Source organism: Sinocyclocheilus grahami, unplaced genomic scaffold, assembly GCF_001515645.1.
Source record: "Sinocyclocheilus grahami isolate Dianchi unplaced genomic scaffold, SAMN03320097.WGS_v1.1 scaffold601.1, whole genome shotgun sequence".
NCBI lineage: Eukaryota > Metazoa > Chordata > Actinopteri > Cypriniformes > Cyprinidae > Sinocyclocheilus > Sinocyclocheilus grahami.
In genome coordinates this window covers 182610-206103 of record NW_015505780.1, presented here as the reverse complement: position 1 = coordinate 206103, position 23494 = coordinate 182610, and the positions used below count along the sequence as shown (strand labels likewise).

At 32.4% G+C, this 23494-nt stretch overlaps 1 protein-coding gene across 1 annotated transcript in view; it reads left to right on the top strand.

The window, feature by feature from the left end:
- The first annotated feature begins 4013 nt into the window (after positions 1 to 4013).
- The window catches only part of flnba (filamin B a), a 62817-nt gene continuing 43336 nt past the window's right edge, over positions 4014 to 23494 (top strand). Inside the window, exons 1-8 of the mRNA XM_016240796.1 lie at positions 4014 to 4176; positions 7015 to 7263; positions 8439 to 8536; positions 10120 to 10267; positions 13120 to 13313; positions 14292 to 14454; positions 19356 to 19580; positions 20006 to 20132. Coding sequence (XP_016096282.1) covers positions 4014 to 4176; positions 7015 to 7263; positions 8439 to 8536; positions 10120 to 10267; positions 13120 to 13313; positions 14292 to 14454; positions 19356 to 19580; positions 20006 to 20132 — 1367 coding nt within the window. The remainder of the gene's footprint in view (positions 4177 to 7014; positions 7264 to 8438; positions 8537 to 10119; positions 10268 to 13119; positions 13314 to 14291; positions 14455 to 19355; positions 19581 to 20005; positions 20133 to 23494) is intronic.

Sequence of the window (23494 nt, the reverse complement as noted above, 5' to 3'; positions counted from 1 at the left end):
TAACTGTTCCCTCCTGGTGGAATGACCTGCCGAGCAGCTGAGTCCTTACCCATCTTCAAGAAATGACTAAAAACACATCTGTTCCACCTTTATTTGACCCTCTAACTCTAGCACTTTCTATTCTATTTTAATTCTACTTTATATTTATCTTTTTTTATAAAAAAAACGTAGCTTTTTATTTTTTCTATTCTATCTACTTGTTTTTCTACTATGTTTGTGTGTGTATTTATATATATATATATACATATATACATATATACATACATGCATACATACATCTCACACACACACCTTGCTACGTGTACTGTGTTAGGCTAACCGAGACTTGTCATTTGCACTTATATATTGTTGCTCTTTTGTTAGTTTTGACTGCTTTTATTGTTCTCATTTGTAAGTCGCTTTGGATAAAAGCGTCTGCTAAATGTAAACGCAATGTTTTACAGCAAAAATTGTGCATTAAATACTACAATGAGAAAAAAATTCTTTATTTTATAAAAAACAGTAAAATTGTAAAAATAAGATATAAAATAAAGTCTAGAAAATATTTAAAAAAAATTATGAAATGTAATCTGATTTTTTTTTAAATAAATGTATAGTATGTATTTTTATGCATTTATGAAAATTGAGAGGGTGCTTGACAATACCAATGTAAAAAAAAGAAAGAAAAGCTCTTAAAAAAAATAGGCTTTGTTTGTCGTGCAAAATATTATTTCCAGGTTTTAATTTGTAACATGGACAGGTTTTGTGCGATTCATCCTCAACTTCAAACCAATTTTTCTGTCTCTTTCTGGACAGTTTTCCCTTTCCCAAGCCTCTTGTAATGTCGAGTTTGAGCTGTTGCGGGAACAGAGCTGTAATGTGGATCTTGTATGACGGCGGTACGGGTGGAGTCTCGGCGTTACTCCACTCGCCTCAAACGCATTTCCAGATGGGCTTCTTGCACGTGTGCCTGCTGTCAGATGGCCAGACTTAACTTTGACAGCTTCAACTCCTCTCAGTTCTTTTGAAAAATCTCAATGAGCCATAAATCTCCCTGTGCTCTGTTGAATCTGATCATCGAAGCTTAATTCCATTTATGCTGGTGGAAAATAATTTAGGGCTTTTCCAAGATGTCTCCTTTATCTTTCTGAATGCTGCTCTGCAGAAAGACCTGGACTAACAGGGTCCCTCGTGTTGATAGGTCTTGTTTTAACTGTTGATAAGTGACTGGAAAAGACTTCAGGTTTTGTTTCCTTCTGTATCTATAGCGAGATCAGAGGGTTTGTGGGTGAAGCTGTGTGTCTCTGGTGTAATGGTGGGTTGAGGACACCCGCCCTGAGGAAATCTCCTGCCTCTGCCTCTTTTTCTCACCTAATCTTATGAAAGCAGAGCCACGGGAGACTCGCCAGCCCGAGGAAGGAGTGAAATAATGGAGCAATGATTTACTAAAGGTTACGGCTGTGTAAAACTCTCTTTAACCTCTTTGTTTTCTCGTTTCGTGTGGCGTGCCGCAGGGTTACGTCCTCACCCTCTTAAGTTTGGCAGTCAGAATGAGGAAGACTACTCCTATATTCTTGTTTTAATTCTCACATGGTCACATTTCATCCCACAAATCAACAGAACATCATGACATTGTTTTCATAACAATTATGTGGACTTGCCTTTTGCATTTCCCATTGTTTTTTTTGTACAAAAATGTTTAAGTTGGCATCATAAGTTAAAGGTAGTGACAAATATATTACCATGACATAGCACAAAAAAAATGCTTCTGCAATAATGATGGCACTACTACTACTACTACTAATAATACAAATAAAAAATATTATTATTATTGATAATACTATTTTTATAAAATTATTTAATAATATTAGCATTATAAATACTTTAAAATAATTATTTAACATTTATTTGCATTAAACTTATGATTGTTGCTATTTTTTTATTGTATAATAAATTATTTTTTGTCTGTCTTCAAAAAAAACGTAACTTGAATGCTATGATCATTTAAGAATTAATTTAAAGTATTTATTAAACTATTATTATTATAGCATCATTCATAAGTGTAATGCAAAAATTTCAAATATTTTAAATAAACATTAATAATGATAATATTATTAATAATAATGTAATAAAATATTTATTAATACAGTAATAAAATACCTATTATTATTATTATTATTACTACTACTACAGTAATGAGTATCAGGGATGTAATTGTCATGAAAATGTCATAATGCTAAAACTGTTAAATATTTTAATGTTCTTAATTTCCTTTGTATTCAAAACACAAATTCCACTCTCTTTCTTGTGATCGTTTTTGATCAATTTAGTTAGCTTGATGTTTCAATCTTTAACAGTAGCTGCATGTAAGATTCAGCTCATGAGACTTACATGAGAATTCACATCCTTTATTTTTCTAACCTTTCCAAGCCTGTCAACATTTATATCAGAAAATGAGCAGTATAAATAGTAATGGCATGTCTCAAGGTGTTTATGGCCTGTTATGAATGCAGTCGTTTGATTAAACACAGTTAATTTGATTCTCCGTCTAGAGAATCTGATTTGCTCTTCAGAATCACATCATGTTTGGTGACGGTGGCTCTGGTAATGGCTCCAGCTGCTCACATCATGCTTATTCACTTTCATAAGCGTTTGTTGATTTTCTCCAGGCCGGTTCCCAAGGAGATCTCAATAATAAAGCTCAGGACATTTCTAACCTTTGCTTAGTCAGTCATGACCCATGCTAATGCTTCAAACTTTGCAAATCCATTCAAGAGGAATTTGAGCAGGAATGTTAAGTCTTCTGATAATCTTATATTTTCATATGATTGAAATATACTAAACATATTTGCAAAAGGGTCTGAATCGATTGGCGTTAGTTCAAACAGCTCTCATTGAATCATGAAGCGCCCCTCTGTCAGTAAAACAAACCGTGTTGAGATACTTAAGAACACGGATAATAAATAGCGCTGGTTGAAGTAGATTCGACTCTAAAAAAAGCCATTGTAATTAGAAAGCCTTTACTCTCTCCGGGGCGCAAACACAAATGCACACTGGAGAGTTTGCCAGATCTGTTTCGCCAATATGTTGGTATTACAGCTTCATCTGAGGGTGCTCTTCCTATCTGTATATTTATTTAAGATTTTTATATTAATTTAATTAATTTACTTGTTTATCTTGGTAAGTTCTCTTCTCTTCTCTGTCTGTGGAGCTCTGTATCTTCACTGTAAGTGCACGTTTGCTCTGATAGTACTGACTCATGTCAGGGCGTAGCGAGCCGATGATCGGTGTGTATTCTCGTAGTTGGATTATGTCAGTGTTTGGACAACATTTTGGACACCTTCGTAATCAGGCTTGTTGGCCATCTGTTTGGGTTTATCCAGTTGGAATGAGTGTTTCTGAGACTAATGGAATTGTAGGATCAACTAATAAATTGTCAAATGTGTTGGTGTCTGTCACAGCAAAAAAATGAACTTAAATGATTTTAGCAAATGGCTGCAATATAACAAAGAGTGAAAAATTTAAGGGGGTCTGAATACTTTCCGTACCCACTGTATATTATAAAATTATATATAATTGCATGTTTTATTAATATTTGAAATATACAACTATATAATAAAGTTTAATATATAAATATTTTTTAAATATAATTTTCATAGTAATGTTTTTATTAATTTTAGATGTATTTATGTATTTAGAATAATGCATTTACTTATATAGATATATATTCAAGTAAATAAATATATATTTTTTTTTTCAAACATTCAAACACACGTATATGTACGTAATGTGTGTGTGTGTGTGTGTATGTGTGTATATATATATATATATATATATATATATATGTGTGTATGAGAGTCTGTATCCTGGTCTAAGCTGTATTTTTACACTCAACGTCACAGTTTCAGTCCAGCATGAACTGCATTTAAAAATCGTGTTTGCACTCTGTTGTGTGTTTGTGTTTTTAGCAACTTTCCAAAACTTTCTGCCGTTCATCTATAATTCATGAATGGTTTGATTAAGCTCCTGCTGTCATGGTAACCTTCATTCTGCTGTTCTCTGAATGCGCTCAGTCGGCAGCAGTGTTTTTTGTTGTTGTATTGTTGGGCCGTCCGGTGGTGAGGGGGCTCCTTATGGAGATCCCATTAAACGGGAACCTCGTGAAGGCGGGCGGGTGGGACGGGACGGGACAGGGGGGTCAGTGCTAATGAATTATGCTCAGTCCAGAAATGCACTGAAGGCTTATCTGGCACTGAGCTCATTTCCAGCTTCACAAACGCTGCCAGAACATTCCACCGTCTGCCTCGTCGTACCAGCGGCGGCATCGCTCTGAGTTCACACTCGGACACACTGGGGCGGTGCAATTTACATGCAGTACAATCCCTGGCCTCTTAGGACTTCTGCACTAATGTGCACCTTTTAAGGTACTTTTGAAAACTGCCTCAGTTACAGCTTTTATTTTTTTCTCACAGCGTATAATACATATAATTTCATACTAATTAGGGATGCACGATATATCGGCCACCATATCGATATCGGCCGATAAATGCTAATTTTTTCTGTTATCGGTATCGGCCTGATAAGAAAATTTGGCCGATATCCTAAAGCCGATAAATAATGCATTATTTCCTTCAGAGACACTTCAGATGCGCGCTGTTCGTTTGCAGCCTTTTGTGCAATTGTACGTTGTAATATTGTGTTTATTTGATGTATATCTGATTTATCTCATATAGAATGCGTTTGGTGACAAGCGCACACACACACAGTTCATGACAGTAACCCGCGGGAAGCTGTGAGATTGTTCGGCAGAGGCTCGTCGTGACCGTGTGATGATGTCTGGAGTGTTAAAAATCACTAACCGCTGCGATTCCTTCTGCAAACATTTGCTTTGTGTGCTAAACGCAGTTTTATCTTCCGTGTTCACTACTGAGTGCTCAATTACCAGAACTGAGCGCAAGTCTTCATCTTAAATGTGTGCAAGTGTGCAAGATATTTTCAGGTTGATACTTAGTTTTTATTTAAAAAACAAAATAATAAATCAAACCTGAATGTCAAACTGTATTAGTCAAGCTAGATTAGTTTTTATTTCGTGTCAGATTTGCTCTTGATCTTTGGCTGTGTGCTAAAGTTCAGCTTCATTGCTGATGTTTGCAGTAGATGACTGCTAGTGTGAACACTGAGGGAGCGGACAAGCGCACACACACACAGTTCATGACAGTAACCCGCGGGAAGCAGTGAGATTGTTCGGCAGAGGCTCGTCGTGACCGTGTAATGATGTCTGGAGTGTTAAAAATCGCTAACCGCTGCGATCCCTTCTGCAAACATTTGCTTTGTGTGCTAAACGCAGTTTTATCTTCCGTGTTCACTACTGAGTGCTCAATTACCAGAACTGAGCACAAGTCTTCATCTTAAATGTGTGCAAGTGTGCAAGATATTTTCAGGTTACACTTTACTTGAAGGGGTGTGCATAAGACTGACACGACACATGTCATGAATATGAAGGTTTTTTATGCATGTTTATGACAACTGTCATTAAGTGTCATTCGCTCAGTTATGTCATTTTTAATGCAAAGATGACATTGTTTGAGATGTCTTTGTTATGGGCTATGGGTAAGGGTAGGGGTAGGGTTGGGTCAAATAATGTCATATTTGCATTAAAAATGACAACTGGGTGAATGACACTTAATGACAGTTGTCATAAACATGCATAAAACCTCTTTCATATTCATGACATGTGTCATGTCAGTCTTATGCACACCCCTTCAAGTAAAGTGTTACCTATTTTCATTCCTTTTTAATATGATTTTATTTCCTGTTGTATGATAAGATTAGCCAGAGCTGTCGGGGATTGGTTTGCAGTGAATCATATTCCTGATGGGTGTAATGTTGATTGATTAATGTATCCTGTGCAGCCCGCTGTGGATGAAATGCGGAGTCATTTACAAACGCGATACTCCACCACATTTATCTATTTATTAGTTTAGTCAGTGTAGTATTAATGTTGCTATTTATTTATATATATGTATATGTGTGTGTATGTATATATATATATATATATGTATGTATGTATGTATGTATATATATATGTGTATATGTATATGTGTATATATATATATATATGTATGTATGTATGTATGTATGTATGTATGTATGTATGTATGTATGTATGTATGTATGTATGTATGTATGTATGTATGTATGTATGTATGTATGTATGTATGTATGTATGTATGTATGTATGTATGTATGTATATGTATATGTGTATATGTATATGTATATGTATATGTGTGTGTGTATAAATTAAAACAATATATATAAATATTTTTAAAATGTGTATATAATTATAAAATTGTACATTTAAAAATAAATATTTATCATTTTTATCATTACTTATTTATGCACTATTTATTTACAATCACTTTATTTATTTATTTTTCATGGCTTATTCACTATTGATACACATTCACCTATTTATTTTATTTATTTATCTATCATTTTTTTATTTCATTATGTATTTGCTTTGCTTATTTATTCACTATTCATATTCACTTATTTTATTTATCATTTTATTTCATGGATTATTTGCTTTCTATTGATTCACATTCACCTATTTATTTTATGTCATTTTTTAATTTTATTACACATTTGCTTTGCTTATTCAGTATTTATTCAGTCACTTGTTTATTTGATTTATTTATTTCATTACTTATTTGCTTGTTTATTTATCTATTTCCTTTAATAAATATATTTTATTTATGCATGTATTTTTGTGTTTTATGTATAATTTGTATTCATTTTTTAAAACTTATTTGCTCATTTATTCATTTGAAAATTCAGTACTTTGGTTGCTTATTTATTCACTTCTACATTAATTTTTTTTTATATTAGTTATGTACTTATAATTAATTTAAATTTTTTATTTCTCTTTATTTCAGTACTCATTTGCTTGCTTTATTTACTTGTTATTTATTTACTAAACTATTATTATTATTATTATTTAACCGTCGTTTACTCTTCTTTCCGGCTCCAAACAGACAGCAAAGCGATTGTGGACGGGAACCTGAAGTTGATCCTGGGTCTGGTGTGGACCCTCATCCTCCATTACTCCATCTCTATGCCCGTCTGGGAGGATGAAGACGACGGCGAAGCCAAGAAACAGACGCCCAAGCAGAGACTGCTCGGCTGGATCCAGAACAAAGTGCCTGACCTCCCCATCACTAACTTCAGTCAGGACTGGAGGAACGGCCGAGTGCTGGGAGCTCTGGTGGACAGCTGCGCTCCAGGTGAGCTGTGCTTGAGCAGTGGGTGCTGTTCAGCTATTGTTGTTGTGTTTATTGGACAGCTGTGTGCGTTTGCTCCGTGTTTGTCTAGATACGGTGGATCAGCCGTAAAACACAGCTGTGAATGAGTCCAGAACTCTGCTGTGTTTACAACATTTCCTTCTTTGTAATTCAGTTGGTGTGGAGGAGCTTTTTAGTGCACGTGTTTTTAAAAAATTTTTATCCATAGATAATTCTAGAAAAACTTATAGTGCGCCTATTAATAATACCTTCCATCATTAGTGGACTGAAATGAATTTTCGGTTTCGCCCTAAACAGTGAAATTCAGATAATTCTTTTTTTTTTATTCAGTTTTTATTAATTTGTAGTCATTTTTCCCCGTTATTTATTTATAATTTACAACTACTTTATTTATAATTTAATTTATATATTTATTTATATTGATCACTTTATTAATTTTATTCTGTATATATTTATCAAATATAATTAACTTATTTATATAATAATAATTTTTTACTAATTTTTTTTTACATTGATTCATTTTGGTACTTAATTGTTTATTTATTATTATTTTATTTTTTTTATATAATGTATTACTTCTGTACATATAATTGTATTAATTTATTTGATAAGTATTCATTTTATTTATAAATTTATGTAGTTGTATTAATTATTAATAAATATAAAATTTAGAATTATATTAATTTTGATTTAATTTGTTTAAAAAAAATTATCTATAATTTATCACTAATTTCAGTACTTTTTTTTTGCTTTATTATTATTATTATTATTATTAACTAAGTTTTGACTGCTTGTGCATCAGGATTAACATCCAATAATCACAATAACTTTGTGCTTTGTTTACTTTTGATGTGAAATAAAGTTTGAGCTTTCCGATTATATCAATTTTATAATATAATTTAAGCAATGAATGTGTTTGACGCTCGATCGCTGTAGTGCCTCAGTTCAAGTGGCAAAGTAAGAGCACAACAACAAATTAATTTTTATCATTTTCAGTATTTATTTTTATATACAACTCAATTTGAGTATTGATAATAAATAAATCTGATTAATTGATTATTATTATTTTTATTATTTAACAACACCTTAGCAACCTCTTAGTTACGCCCTAATAACCTGTCTAACTGTTCATCTTGTCCTGTATTTGTGTTTTTCAGGCCTGTGTCCTGACTGGGAGATCTGGGACGAGGCGAAGCCGGTGGAAAATGCCACTGAGGCAATGCAGCTCGCTGATGATTGGCTGGGAATCCCACAGGTGAGCTGGTGACCTTTGACCTCTAATGCATCAGGATGAGATTTCAGCAGCATAGAGGCGCCACAAATCTGTTTGACTCTTCCACACAAGGGTGTGACATGCCATGTTCCCTCTCCCTCAGTTCATGCTAACAGATCAATATAAAGCTCAGATAAGAATAAGGGACGTGCTTTAGGTGCACACACACACATCCATCAGTATCAGCTGCCACAGAGTTAATATGATACTCAACACACCTCAGCAAACACACGTCTGCCTCACTGATCCTCTTCAGTTACCTGTGCATGTGCTTTCACAAAACTCCTGCAACTGAACATTCTTCCATGAATGAACCAAAAGTCAAGAGCCTCGTTTTGTCCTCTTGTGTTTGAGTTTTGTGACCTCAGGTCAGTTTAGGTTTACTGTAATATTCCGGCCTCATGTGAACACTAAAATACTTTCAGTTGTGTTTCCGATTTATTTATTTTTTTCCTTTTGATGGGAAATGATGCAAAACTCTTTTCTAATCTGATCAGGAACACTTATGCTACTGTTTTTGATTTCCAGTATTGTATGACAAGACACATTTATACAAACATGCATGTATAAAAAAAAGTGTAATTTATGGAATCGCATACATATCAATATTCCAATGTTTGGATCAGGGTTATTATAGCTAAAACCATAAAGTTACTTGAAATAATAATAATAATAATAAATCATTTATAATAATAATAATAATTTCTGGTTCTGAAGTAAATGTTACCATAAAAATGTAGTTACTTTAAATAAAACAAAAATGAACTGAAATGATATATAAAATATATATATATATAACACATTTATACAAACATGCATGTATAAAAAAAAGTGTAATTTATGGAATCGCATACATATCAATATTCCAATGTTTGGATCAGGGTTATTATAGCTAAAACCATAAAGTTACTTGAAATAATAATAATAAATCATTTATAATAATAATAATAATAATTTCTGGTTCTGAAGTAAATGTTACCATAAAAATGTAGTTACTTTAAATAAAACAAAAATTAACTGAAATATATAAAATATATATATATATATATATAAACTTTAATTTAAAAATATAAAATCAACTTTTATTCCAGCTTTTTGCCAAGGCAACATTTCTCATTTGTGTTTAGTTTAACTTGAAGTACTAAAATACTAAAACTACTTTAAATAAACTAATAAATAAAAATAAATACATTATAAAATGTAATAAAATAACTAAAACGAATAAATAAAATATTTAATACATTAATTATATATTAATTACTAAAGGAAATGAATACATAATTTTTTTTTAAATGTATTTTTCATTATTAAAAAAAACAATTCTTTGAAACTTCAACTAAAATTAAAGTGAAAATATAAATATAAAAACAAAATATAACGAATAAAACAAAATGTTATAAAAAATTGTAATAGTATACCAATGATACTACAATAACACTGGTTTGGGTAAGCAGGTAGACCAGCCCCAGGCTTCAAGCCAAATGTTGTCAGAAATGAATTTGCTACACATTAAACCAGGTGAAAATTTATTTTTTCATTTCTTCTTATACATTCTGTGTTTGCAGGTTATCGCTCCAGAGGAGATCATTGACCCCAGTGTGGACGAGCAGTCAGTCATGACGTATCTGTCTCAGTTCCCCAAAGCCAAACTGAAGCCCGGAGCTCCTCTCAAACCCAAACTCAACCCGAAGAAGGCACGCGCGTACGGCCCAGGTGAGCCGGCTTTGTCACATTACAAACGTGCATTTTCCAGCTTGTACTCGTGTTGTTGTTTACATAGCAACAGCCAGCGTTATCTTCAAAACAGAGAGATATGTTTGAGCAGCCGCACAAATACAGATTGCTATCATACCAGAGTTTCAGGATATTGTCGTTCTCATGAACCTTGTCAGATTTTCAGTGTCGGCAGGAGCAAATGGAGCGTTACGGTCAGACTTTCTCAGATACTTGATGCATCGCAGTATCGTTAATGCGGCGTGATGGGATTGTTGCGATAACATGTTTCCTCTGCGTCTCATATTTCCTTTTGCGGTTGAGTTTGGTCATGTTCACTACCAGTCAAAAGTTTGGAATAATTAAAATAAACCTAATGCTTTTTGAGTCTCTTCTGCTCACCAGTGCTGCATTTATTTGATCAAAAATAGAGAATAAAACCATAATATTTTTACAATTTCAAATAACTGTTTTCTATATTAATATATTTTAAAATGTAATTTATTTCTGTGATCAAATCTGAATTTTCAGCATCATTACTCCAGTCTTCAGTGTCACATGATCCTTCAGAAATCATTCTAATATGCTGATTTGCTGCTAAGTTGTTATTGGTTATTATTATTAAACCGTTTTTGTGAAGATTAGGGTTCTTTGAATAGAAAGTTCAAAAGAGCAATTTAATGCATCCTTGTTAAATAAGTATTATTATTATAATTTTTTTAATTCTACCTCAGTTGTTTGAATGGTAGTGTATCACAGTTTCCACAAAAATATGAAGCAGCACAACTGGTTTCAACATTGATGATAATCAGAAATGTTTCTTGAGCAGCAAATCAGCATATTAGAATGATTTCTGAAGGACTGGAGTATATTTTAAAATGTAATTTATTTCTGTGATCAAATCTGAATTTTCAGCATCATTACTCCAGTCTTCAGTGTCACATGATCCTTCAGAAATCATTCTAATATGCTGATTTGCTGCTAAGTTGTTATTGGTTATTATTATTAAACCGTTTTTGCTGATTAATGTTTTTGTGAAGATTAGGGTTCTTTGAATAGAAAGTTCAAAAGAGCAATTTTAATGCATCCTTGCTAAATAAGTATTATTATTATTAATTTTTGAATTCTACCTCAGTTGTTTGAATGGTAGTGTATCACAGTTTCCACAAAAATATGAAGCAGCTTAACTGTTTTCAACATTGATGATAATCAGAAATGTTTCTTGAGCAGCAAATCAGCATATTAGAATGATTTCTGAAGGACTGGAGTAATGATGCTGAAAATTCAGCATTGCATCACAGGAATAAATTACATTTCAAAATATATTACAACAAAAACCTGTTATTTTAAATTGTAATAATATTTCACAGTTTTTACTGTATTTTTGACCAAATAAGTTTTCAAGAACGATAAAAAAATCGTTCAAACGTTTGACCGGTAGTGTAAGTTTAGTACCGTGTGAATGTCCTGTTATGTTCAGAACTGATGGATGGAGTGAAAGTGTGCCTCTTACCTGTTGTAAATTTGACTAAAGCTATAAAGCCAGTGGCTAATGAGTTTAAGACTTATGATTCTCACACTAAAGGTGACCGCTACACATTTTCTGTGACCTAAATTTACTAAAATGAACTACAAGGTTTTGTTTGCAGCCTCATCAGTCTTGGGAAATTTTCACCTCTGTTTTTGAATGATCATATAATTTACGACAAATAATGAAAATGTCACATCAATGGTATTTTTCCATTAAGTGATTGTTGCCTCTGAAAGCACTACAACTTAAACAACTACTTTAAAACGCAACAGTCGCCCTTGTTTCCTAAATCCGTGTGCTCCCTGTAGAGGACTTTAGTTTTCAGTGGCAAATTGAATCAGTGTTGGGAAATAACGTGTTTTATGAGCTCAGAGGGATTGTGTGTTTGCGGTTTTGTGCGGTTTGCCTCAAACTATAAACTAAAGTATTTTTAGACCATTCCGTTTGCAGGTTTGTGTCGACCACTGTGCTTTCTAACCAACATCGGATTATATCTAATGTTTGTGTTTCTTTGTACGCATAAATTATGCAACATTTAATGTGCACAAGTAGGGGATTCATGAATGAAATCCACATCATACATTCATGAGGGCTTTTTATTTATTATGGCTTTTTATGTTTCAGCCCACAGGCCTTCAGGGCTGAAAGAGTACAAATGGGGAAAAGATTTCAATTTAAATGCTAAACTAATTTAAACCGCAAAACAGGAACAAAACAATATGTAAAATGTATTGAAATATGTTTAGATGTACTTATTGTTGTTTAAATAAATAAATATTGTTAATAAATGTATGTATTTATTTAGAATAAATTTGGAATCAAGCAGTGAGGAAGTTGGTGTGCATACCGTAATAAAATCTACAAATATGAGAATAAATAAAATGAAAATGCATTTATTTTGATGCATATTTATAAACCTTTACATATACGTGCATGTACACTTTATTTACAATTATAAATTAATATCTTAAAATGATTTACAAAAATTATTTTAGAAGGAAGATGTACATTTTAGAGGTCTGACTGAAGTTGTCAGTTTAGTGGGTTTTTTGTGTGAATCTCTATTTTTATTTTTATACTAGATGCTTATGAAATCAAAACGTACATATATATTTTACATTGAGTGTTTTGTGAGTCTGCTGTGGATTTTAATGGCATAGTGTGAAGGAAATGGACTGTTGAAGCATGTGATTTTTGTTTTAACAGCTCTGTCGGATCCGTTTAGTGCTGTAATTAAAATGGAAATCCGCGTCTTGTTAGCTGAAATGAACTTGAAGTCCTGAATGATTTTCTGGGTTGTTTGTTGTCTGTGTGCTGCCAGGCATCGAGCCGACCGGGAACCGGGTGATGCGTCCGGCTGTGTTCACGGTGGACACCTTCAGCGCGGGTCAAGGCCAGGTCACTGTCTATGTTGAAGACCCAGAGGGCCGCAGAGAGGAGGTCAAACCTGTGCTCAATGAAGGCAAAAAGACCTACAGCGTGACGTACATCCCTCAGGTCATGGGACCGCACAAGGTCAGGATGAACGTCAGTCTACTGCTGTGCTTTTCAGTCTTTTCGACTCGAAGGCCCCCTGTTATTCACAGCAATATCAGAATCACTTAAAGCAGCCATTGGCTCCTATAAAAATCAAAAACAGGTGCCAAATTATTTTAAGTGCCACAGAATAAACGCGTTTCATTTATTTATTTATTTTTTAACACTTAAAGTCACTGTCATGTGTTTGTCTCCCCTCCTTTTACAGCATCAGCATTTTAATCCATCTTGTAGATGTCTTGGGAACTAAGGTTCACTTAAAGTGGGAACTAAATGTCTTTTCCAACTTGAGAACTATATACAGTCACAAAGAATTTTTTATTACACAGAATCTGTGCCAATATCACGGATCATAACTATGTCGACGATGTGTAGTTTGGGCTCCTCCTCAATGCATCCAGTCTGTTTTTCTTCATTACTAACATGCAGTTATATAGGAGGTGTTGAATGTTATCTTACATTTATATATTATAAATATATATAATGTCATTTTTATTACAAATATAAAAAAACTGTGAAATTACTTTTGCATATTTAATATGCAAATATTTTTTTTATTCTTATTCATATATTATACATATATAACGTAATTGCATTTATTTATTTTTATTTTTTTATTTTTTTTAAAGATTTAATTAATTTACAAGTCTTTTCCAGGTCTAAAAATCTCAATTTTAAATACATGCAAGGTTTCTAGACTGGGAATCCTTGTCCTGCAAAGAAATCAAGAACTGTTGTGGATGAATTAAAAGTTGTTTTGGCTTTTTTAAAAAAAATTTTAATTGTTGTTTTTTGTATTACTTTAAATCATTTTACGTCACCTTGAGGCCCCCTAGTTGTTATATGATAGTCATATATGTGTGTGTTTGTATAAAAACACTCATTTTATTATGTATACACAAACAGAACGACTTTATGTGAAAAATAGGCTCATGATGTTTTATGTTCAATTCACAGGTCACTGTGCTTTTCGCTGGACAGCAAATCCCAAAGAGCCCGTTTGAGGTGAACGTGGACAAAGCCCAGGGAGACGCCACTAAAGTCACGGCTAAAGGACCCGGACTGGAGCCGCTAGGCAACATCGCCAACAAACCCACCTTCTTCGACATCTACACCGCAGGTCTGACTGTGCATATATATATATACTTAAAACATATAAAAATTAGTAGTGAAATTACATTTGCATATTTATTTAAAATGCAAATAAAAATTATTATTATTTTTATAGTGCATGTACTATACTCATATTATATACATTTATATATTTATAAATATATTGCAATGTAATTTTTATTATATAAAATGAATAGTAAAATTACGTTTATTTGCATATATTATTTATTAAATTAGCAAATATTTTATTAATTATTTGATGGTATATGTAATATATTCACATAGTATACACTTATCTATTATATAAAATGTAATATTTTTAGATTGGTGTTTGTGTTCAATGCTTGTAATTTTGATGGACAAGCTCACATTCAAATATTAGGGTTTTAATGCACTTTTGTGACTTTTGTTGTTGTTTTAGATGAGATTTATTAGGCAACAAATGAAATGAATTTCTGTTCAGTCTTGGCTAGTGTTATTCGAATACCATTCTTTTATTTTTTTATTAATATTTTGAATTAGTTTACATTTTATTTTTATATTATTTATATTTGTATTTTTGGTTTTCTAAGTTTTAGTAATTTTGTGAGTTTGTCATTTTTGTTTTATTATTTTTTTATTTGTTTTAGTAATACATCAAGTCACATTAAACAAAAATGAGAAATGTTATATATAGTTATTTCTATATTTTTTTGTTTATATATTTATTTATTTCAGTGAAGTTTTATTTTATTCTGAGTAAAGAAATGGGGTTGTTAAATGCGGTTTTGTTGTTGTTACCTGAAGTCCGATAACCCTGGTTCCTGCTGTAGATTGTGTCTGTTCTCTGCGTGCTTCGCTGTGGACTAGTGGATCTGTGCGTCACGGAGCATTTTTAAACCTTGTAAAACACCAAATTCCTTTTGTCTGAAACAGCTTTTCCAAATGTGCAGCAATTCTGTTTTAACAGAAGTTGACTTTAATTGATTTTCCCGTGTAGTTAAACGTTATCATGCTGCTGATTCAACAGGCTTGTTTTTGCAATTGGTTGAATTTTACTGTTCAAAACTGAACAGTGAGAGCATTGTTGAATCCTGTGACGATTGCATGATTATGCTGTTTGTTCATCTCAAAGATTTTTAAAACTTTTTTTTTTAAATTATTATTATAGTTATTTTGATGATGAGGATGATGATTATTTATTATGCATCAAAATGACTTTAATAATTTTCCACAACATTTTTGGCCAAATTGTGCAAGCACCACAAACCTGGAGTTTTTTTTTAAACTGCATTTTAACAAAACCGTGCAGCCCTATAAAAAAGTTACTTTTCTTTTTTTATTGTTGTTCAGTGGGATACTGAACAACAATAATTCATGATTGTGTGGTTTTGTGGTGTTCCCGTAGGATGCCGTTGATGATTTTGGGTTTGAAAGTGTTTGTGGTGGGCAGGTTTGGATGAGCGTGACCTCGGGAGCTGTTGAACAAGGAAATCAGCCACATGGGCCGTAAAACTAAACGAGACCCACAGGAAAACAAACGGTTTATGTATTCGAACAGATAGCTTGACTTTTACAGCTCAAAATGTTATTTCAGGACATTTCACAAGCAAATTAAAGAGCTTCATAGATCCATTATGTGCTTTAAAAATGCCACAAGAAATGTTGAATCATTGGTGGCAAAGTTAAAAGTTAAAATTTGGAATTTACTTTTCCTAAAAACTCTATGAATAATGACAGAAATTCGTGTGTGTGTGTGTATATGTATGTGAGTGTATATGTATGTGTGTGTATATGTATGTGTGTGTGTATGTATGTGTGTGTGTGTGTGTGTATATATGTGTGTGTGTGTGTGTGTATATGTGTGTGTGTGTATATGTGTGTGTGTGTGTATGTGTGTGTGTGTGTGTGTGTGTATATATATGTGTGTGTGTATATGTGTGTGTGTGTGTGTGTGTGTGTATGTGTATGTGTGTGTGTGTATGTGTGTGCGTGTGTGTGTATGTATGTGCGTGTGTGTGTATATATGTGCGTGTGTGTGTATATATGTGCGTGTGTGGTATGTATGTATGTATGTATGTATGTATGTATGTATGTATGTATGTATGTATGTATGTATGTATGTATGTATGTATATATAATAAAAAAAAATTTTAAATATGCAAATAAATATTTAACTCGTTCTTTTATGGTATATGTACTATATTGCATACTCGTGTTATATACATGTATATAATTATAAACCATTGAATAGTTTATTACAAATATAATGATTAATAGTAAAATTACATTTGCATATTGAATATTTTTTTATAAATGTTCTTTTTTTTATAGTGTGTACTATATTCATTTATATAATATCACTATATACTTTTTATAGTGTGTACACATACATTTATATATACGTATAAAAATGCTATATTTTTAGTATCAATATAAACATTAATAGTGAATATTTTATTTATTGAATATGCAAATAAATTTGATATTTTATGGTATATGTACTATTTATTCTCATTATATACAGTTATACATTATGTAAAAGTGTAATAGTATTATTAAAAATATAAAATGCAACAGAATTACATTTATTTGCATATTTATTAATTATTTAAATAACATTGTATTCGATCTTTTTCACTATATGTACTATATTATATACTTTTATTTTTATTTTTTATTCTTTTATTTATTTTTGACCCACAGGAAAATGGCTTAAGTATTATGCATTTTACAGCGCAAGATGTTATTTCAGGACATCTCGCAAGCATTTATCCAAAACATCCATTATGTGCTTTAAAAATAACACCCAAAACTGTGGTAAAGTTCAGATTTGGCTCTTGATATTTCCTAATCCTAAAAACTCTACTATGAATAAAGATCGAGAAGGCTGGAAGTAGATTTAAAAGTTCTTAAAGTGCATTAAAGTAGATGTCTATCCTCTGCAGTGTTTTTATGGAAGCAAACAGTTCTTCCAAAGGTTTGTGCTCCTCACAGTTTTGGTTTGAAACATCATCATCATCATCCTCATTATACTGTACGTCTATATTAGTGAGTCAGACGGGCTGAATGAAGCTCTGTGTCTCAGTGGCACTCATCTGAACCTAATGAGACCTCACGGAGTCTCTCTCTGTCAGAGATGCTATTACACTCAATGTGGGTTTTGGCTCACTGTCTGTGGACGCTGTTCTGGTGCTCTGGAAACATTACAGGACTCCATACTGTATAATGGTAGGGTAATATTGGAGTGTGTGCTATTACGCGGAGGGATTGTTCATTATATTTGCCGGCTGTGCAGACGTTCGAGGGAGGGGTTTTAGAGTTTTGGATGATAGAAGCTCATTATACTACATCAGATTTGAATTTGTAATTCTGATTGGCTGACAGAGATGCCAAGTTGTTGATTTTCTCTACCCACATTATTTAATTATCAAATTATGCAAATAAAGAAAGATACATTTTTGTATCTATAAGTTTTATGTATCATAAAACAAACTATAAATATATTAAATTAACATGTTTGTTTGCATATACCTTATATACAAATAAAATGTGTATAACTATCCTATACAAGTACAAAATATAGTACATGCACTATAAAAGAAAGTGTGTATATGTACGTTTGTATATACATTTATATTTAAATATACAAATAAATATTTAATTATTTTATAGTATATGTACTATATTCTATTCTCATATTTATAGATTGTAAATAAATATAATGTAATACTTTTATTACAAATATTAAAATAGTAAAATATTTAATATGCAAATATATTATTTTTGTTGTGTGTACTTTATTCCATACTCATATTTATATATTATAAATACATAATGTAATGTTTTCGTTGCAAATATAAAAATTTGTAGTAAAAATATATATTTAACATGCAAATTAAACATTTAATTTTTTTAATTATATGTACAGTATTCTGTACTCGTATTACATTTATATTTTATTATAGATAGTAAAATTATATTTATTTGCATATTTTATTTATTAAATATGCAAAAAAATTATTTATTAATTATTTTATGGTACATGTAATATATTCTCATATACATTTACATATAGAAAAACATAATTTGTATTATAAAAAGTAATAGTAAAATTACTTGCATATTTATTTATTAAATATGGAAAATTCTTTCTTTTATAGAATGTACTATATTCTATACTCATAATATATAAAAATATTATGTTTTTGTTAAATATATAAACATTTATAGTAAAATTAAACTTATTTTCATATTAATTTACTTATTAAATATGCAGAAATGTTTTATAATTTATAGATTTTAAATGCTTTTGCACATTTAATAGATATTGTTTATTGGGGTGTCCCGCTTTTAAAGCATATAGACAACATTTTTATGTAGTAAGCTCACTTAAGGACTTGTTTAGTAAGATTTTACCAGAAATTTTTTTTTCATGTGTAAAATTTTTCGTTTTTAATTTTTATTGTATTTATTAGGGATGCACCGATACCACTTTTTCCAGTGCTCGCCCGATACAATACTTTTATTTTTGGTGCTTGCCGATACCGAGTACCGATACCAATATTTTTTATTGCATTTGTAAATTTTTTAAATATTGGGGCGCTCAATCCACTCAGCGTGCTTTGCTTATCAGCTTGCGCACATCAGCTATACAGGTGTTAATACTGAATGTTTAACGTTCTATTCATTGCATACATATACTTCGTAGTAGACATCCTTAACTCCATTCTGCTGTCTGTTGTTCTGTTGTCGGTGTTTCTTTGTCTGAATATGGCGCTTAACACATGCTGTGTGGTATCGGCCTTTGATATCGGGGCATTTTAACGAGTACGAGTGCAGGAGCTCAGTATCGGGCCTGATACCAGTATCGGTGCATCCCTAGTATTTATGCAACTTGTATTGTTTGTAACAGTTTTTTCCATGAAGATCGCCTCAGATGCTGGCATGACATTAAATACAGTATATACTACTACTACAACGGCTTATCATGTATTGTGTGTTTGTGTGTTTCAGCGTCTGTTCCCGGTGCGTGCCGTGCCACCGGTCGAGGTCTGCAGCCCAGAGGGGTGAGAGTGCGTCAGGTGGCTGATTTTAAGGTGGACACCCGTAACGCTGGTAGTGGTGATCTGAAGGTCACTGTTAAAGGACCCAGTAAGTGACCAAACAACAAACACACTATCATCCCCTCCTGTTAAAGACTCCTTTTTCATTTTGATTGAGTATTTGGAGTGAGCAGGGATGGTTTCCCAGACTCTGGTGCCCAGATGAATCATCTACATGCATCAGTTTCCATCAGCTCCACTGACTGTGATTAATGACCCGACCGGGTCACAGATGCTTCACTGAGCCCACTATAACTTACAGGACACAAGTGTATCTCTGTGGAATTTGAGCAGACGTGATCCTGTACATGACTGCTATTCATCTTCATAATCCTCAGATTCATAGGAAAGAAAATGCTTTGGGAGAAAATGGGGAAAATGCATCTTTAATTCTGCATTTTATTCGTGCCATTCTTCTCTAATGGTTTGTGATTGAATAGTTGAAGTTTTTCATGGTTTTTTCCTCTCTTGCAGAAGGTCTAGAGGAGCCTGTGAAACAGAAGGACACTTCAGAAGGCGTTTACTCTTATGAATACCATCCACACACACCTGGCAAATACACAGTCAGCATCACCTGGGCCGGACAGCACATTCCCAAGAGGTACCAATCACAGCTCTAAAACTCGTGCAGCTTTGACCTTTAAGGCCTTAACATATGGCGGCATTGTGGTCCATGATATCTGATCAAATGTGTTTTAGTGCTGCCAATCGTAACATACAGGTTGAAACTTTTTTTTCTGCATAGATTTAAGAGGGTGCAACACATAGCCATAAAATAATTTAAACAAAATGTCAAAATATTATCTTAAAATGAAATAAAATTTTTATTACACTTTGCCACAGTATAAATAATATTATAAATATTTTAATTTAAATATTTTTTAAAAAATTGTATTTGAATTTGGTTTATTAATTCTGCATAAATTAAAGTGGGTACTATACATTGCCACAGTATAAATAATACTATAAATAATATTTCAAAATATTATATATTTTTTAATGAAATAAAAAATAAATTTTGGAAATTTTTTCATCTGTTAAATTAATTAAATCATAATCAATTTAATCATAGATTAAAGTGGATGCTATGCATTGCACAATATAAATATTTAAAAAATTTGCATTGCATTAATTGAAGGATTTTTATAATTATTCTCAGAAGGTTCTCATTGTAATTTTTATTTCTTATAGGATTTTTTCATTTTAATCTGCATAGATTAAAGTGGGTACCACACATTTCTAGAATTGTATCTAGAATAATATTTAAAACAATGTCCTTTTTATTTTCAACAGGTTCTCATTGTAATGTTTAATGTAAAACACATCATATTAATGCTAAAGAAAATGTGCTTACTTTTTATGGAAATGTCACATTTTTAAATGCATAATTTATGGAAATAATAATTTTTATGGCAATAATGTCACATCAAGTTAAATGCATAACATTTTAAAGGTCCCAAAACAGGCTTAGGTTCTGTATATATATATATATATATATGCACGCACACACACGCATATCAGAACATAAACTGACTGTAAACGCATACATGCTGCAGTGGTAGAGTTTGTAGTAGTGCTACCAGTGCTGTTGTACAGGTGGAAACAGATCGCCTCCAGATGTTCTGAGTGTCTCGTTGCATCAGTGTTTTTCAGATCTGCCAGCCGGATAAATCTGATCATGATTGTTTGGGTATGAAGGCATAGGCTTATATAAACACACGAGGGTTGGGGTAAATGTGTGTGTTTGGTCTAAATCCGAACAGACTGTGTTATAGATGATCTGTGCATGTGCTGTGATTTCAATCAAGACTGAATTTGTTCAAATTGTTCCATTTAATTATCATCAGGGAATTTGTCTGATTGCAAAGGCTTGTTTGTACATGTGAAAGGGTTTGATGTTGAGTATGACGGAGTATATACTACATGACGGATCATTTGTAAAGTGTTTAAATGGAGAAAATGATATTTAATGTAAGCACAGAACGTGTTGTTGTTTTTTCTCCATATACTAGTGGTTGGAAGGAGAGCTATTCAAGCTATAAGTTTGTGTGTGTGTGTGTGTGTGTGTAAAAAAGTGTTACTAATACAACTCATTGTGTGCTCTCTAGACATTTACATTAAGAGAGCATATTGACTTATTGTCTTCTCTTTAGTTTGTTCCTTAAATCTTCTTTACTTGTTCTTAAAACGGTCTTAAATAGTCTTAAATTTACCATCTTAAAACCTGCAGAAACCCTTAGTAATGTACTAAGGGCCAGATTTACTAAACAAGACAAATTAGTGCGAGAGCGCAGTTCCAAAATATTTCACTAAAGATGGGAGTGGAAAGTTCTGCATGTGATTTACTGACAATGCGTAAATTAAAGAACACAGATGCAACATCTAATTTCTATAATAACCAAAGCAATTTTCCAAGATCAGCACATATTAGTGTAAGGTTGCAAACAAGCAGAGCAAATTAAAAATAACAAAGCTTGGCATGCAATATGTTCTGATAATGCCTTCCTCTGGCATTCCAAATAAATTAAGATGAGTGGAAAAAATTCTTTACTTTCTACCATGTGCTCTGTTTTCTGCGATGCTTCCTCCTGGCAGCAGCAATCTCAGCCATGTCAAGCGCAAAATAGGTTAAAATTTCTACAGTTGACTGAATAGATGTGTTTCCGTAGGACCCTAAGAAGAATGGAGAATGGGAAACCTACTTCAAAAACCTGCCAAAGTCCCTGTCTTCTCTGCTAGTGCTGCTAACAACAGCCAATAACCCTGACGGTACATCTTCATTTGACTGTTAATGTTGTTAAAGTCTCTCATGAGGTGCATATCTCTGAATGACTCAGTAAAGTTTTAAATGGTCAGTGACACAGATGACATTTTGGCACTGTTGTGTCAAATTCTCGGTCATCTCTGGCTCATTGCAGTAGAGGGTATGAGTCATTAGCATTAACCACATGACATGATGTCTTGTGACTTGTCACAACGTTCACAGGTATCTGTATTTGTTTCAAATGTGAAACGTCCTACAATGGCCTACAACGTCTCTTGTAGTCTGTGTTCATTACAACATGTCTTCCTCTCTCAACAGTCATGATTCCAGCATACTCTCTGAACCGTGGCTATTCTATATTTTTTATACTCTTTAGTGTGTTTGGTAAGTTTTAATGGCAGATCAGATCAGACACACACACACACACATATATATGTGTATGTATATACTGTATATGTGTATGTATATATATATATATATATATATATGCACGCACACACACGCATATCAGAACATAAACTGACTGTAAACGCATACATGCTGCAGTGGTAGAGTTTGTAGTAGTGCTACCAGTGCTGTTGTACAGGTGGAAACGGATCGCCTCCAGATGTTCTGAGTGTCTCGTTGCATTAGTGTTTTTCAGATCTGCCAGCCGGATAAATCTGATCATGATTGTTTGGGTATGAAGGCATAGGCTTATATAAACACACGAGGGTTGGGGTAAATGTGTGTGTTTGGTCTAAATCCGAACAGACTGTGTTATAGATGATCTGTGCATGTGCTGTGATTTCAATCAAGACTGAATTTGTTCAAATTGTTCCATTTAAGTATCATCAGGGAATTTGTCTGATTGCAAAGGCTTGTTTGTACATGTGAAAGGGTTTGATGTTGAGTATGACGGAGTATATACTACATGACGGATCATTTGTAAAGTGTTTAAATGGAGAAAATGATATTTAATGTAAGCACAGAACGTGTTGTTGTTGTTAACTATTAAAATCTTTTTGTTAATTGGAATAAAGCTGAAGTAAAATAAGTATACAAAAATATATATAAAATGAGTAAGTATTCGATGGAAAACCAACCTAAATAAAATAAGTAGAAGTACTAAAACAGAAATAAATATAAATTAAAGCTAAATATAAATATATATATATATATATAAAGAGATACTTTTAAAAAGTATTAATGAAAAACTT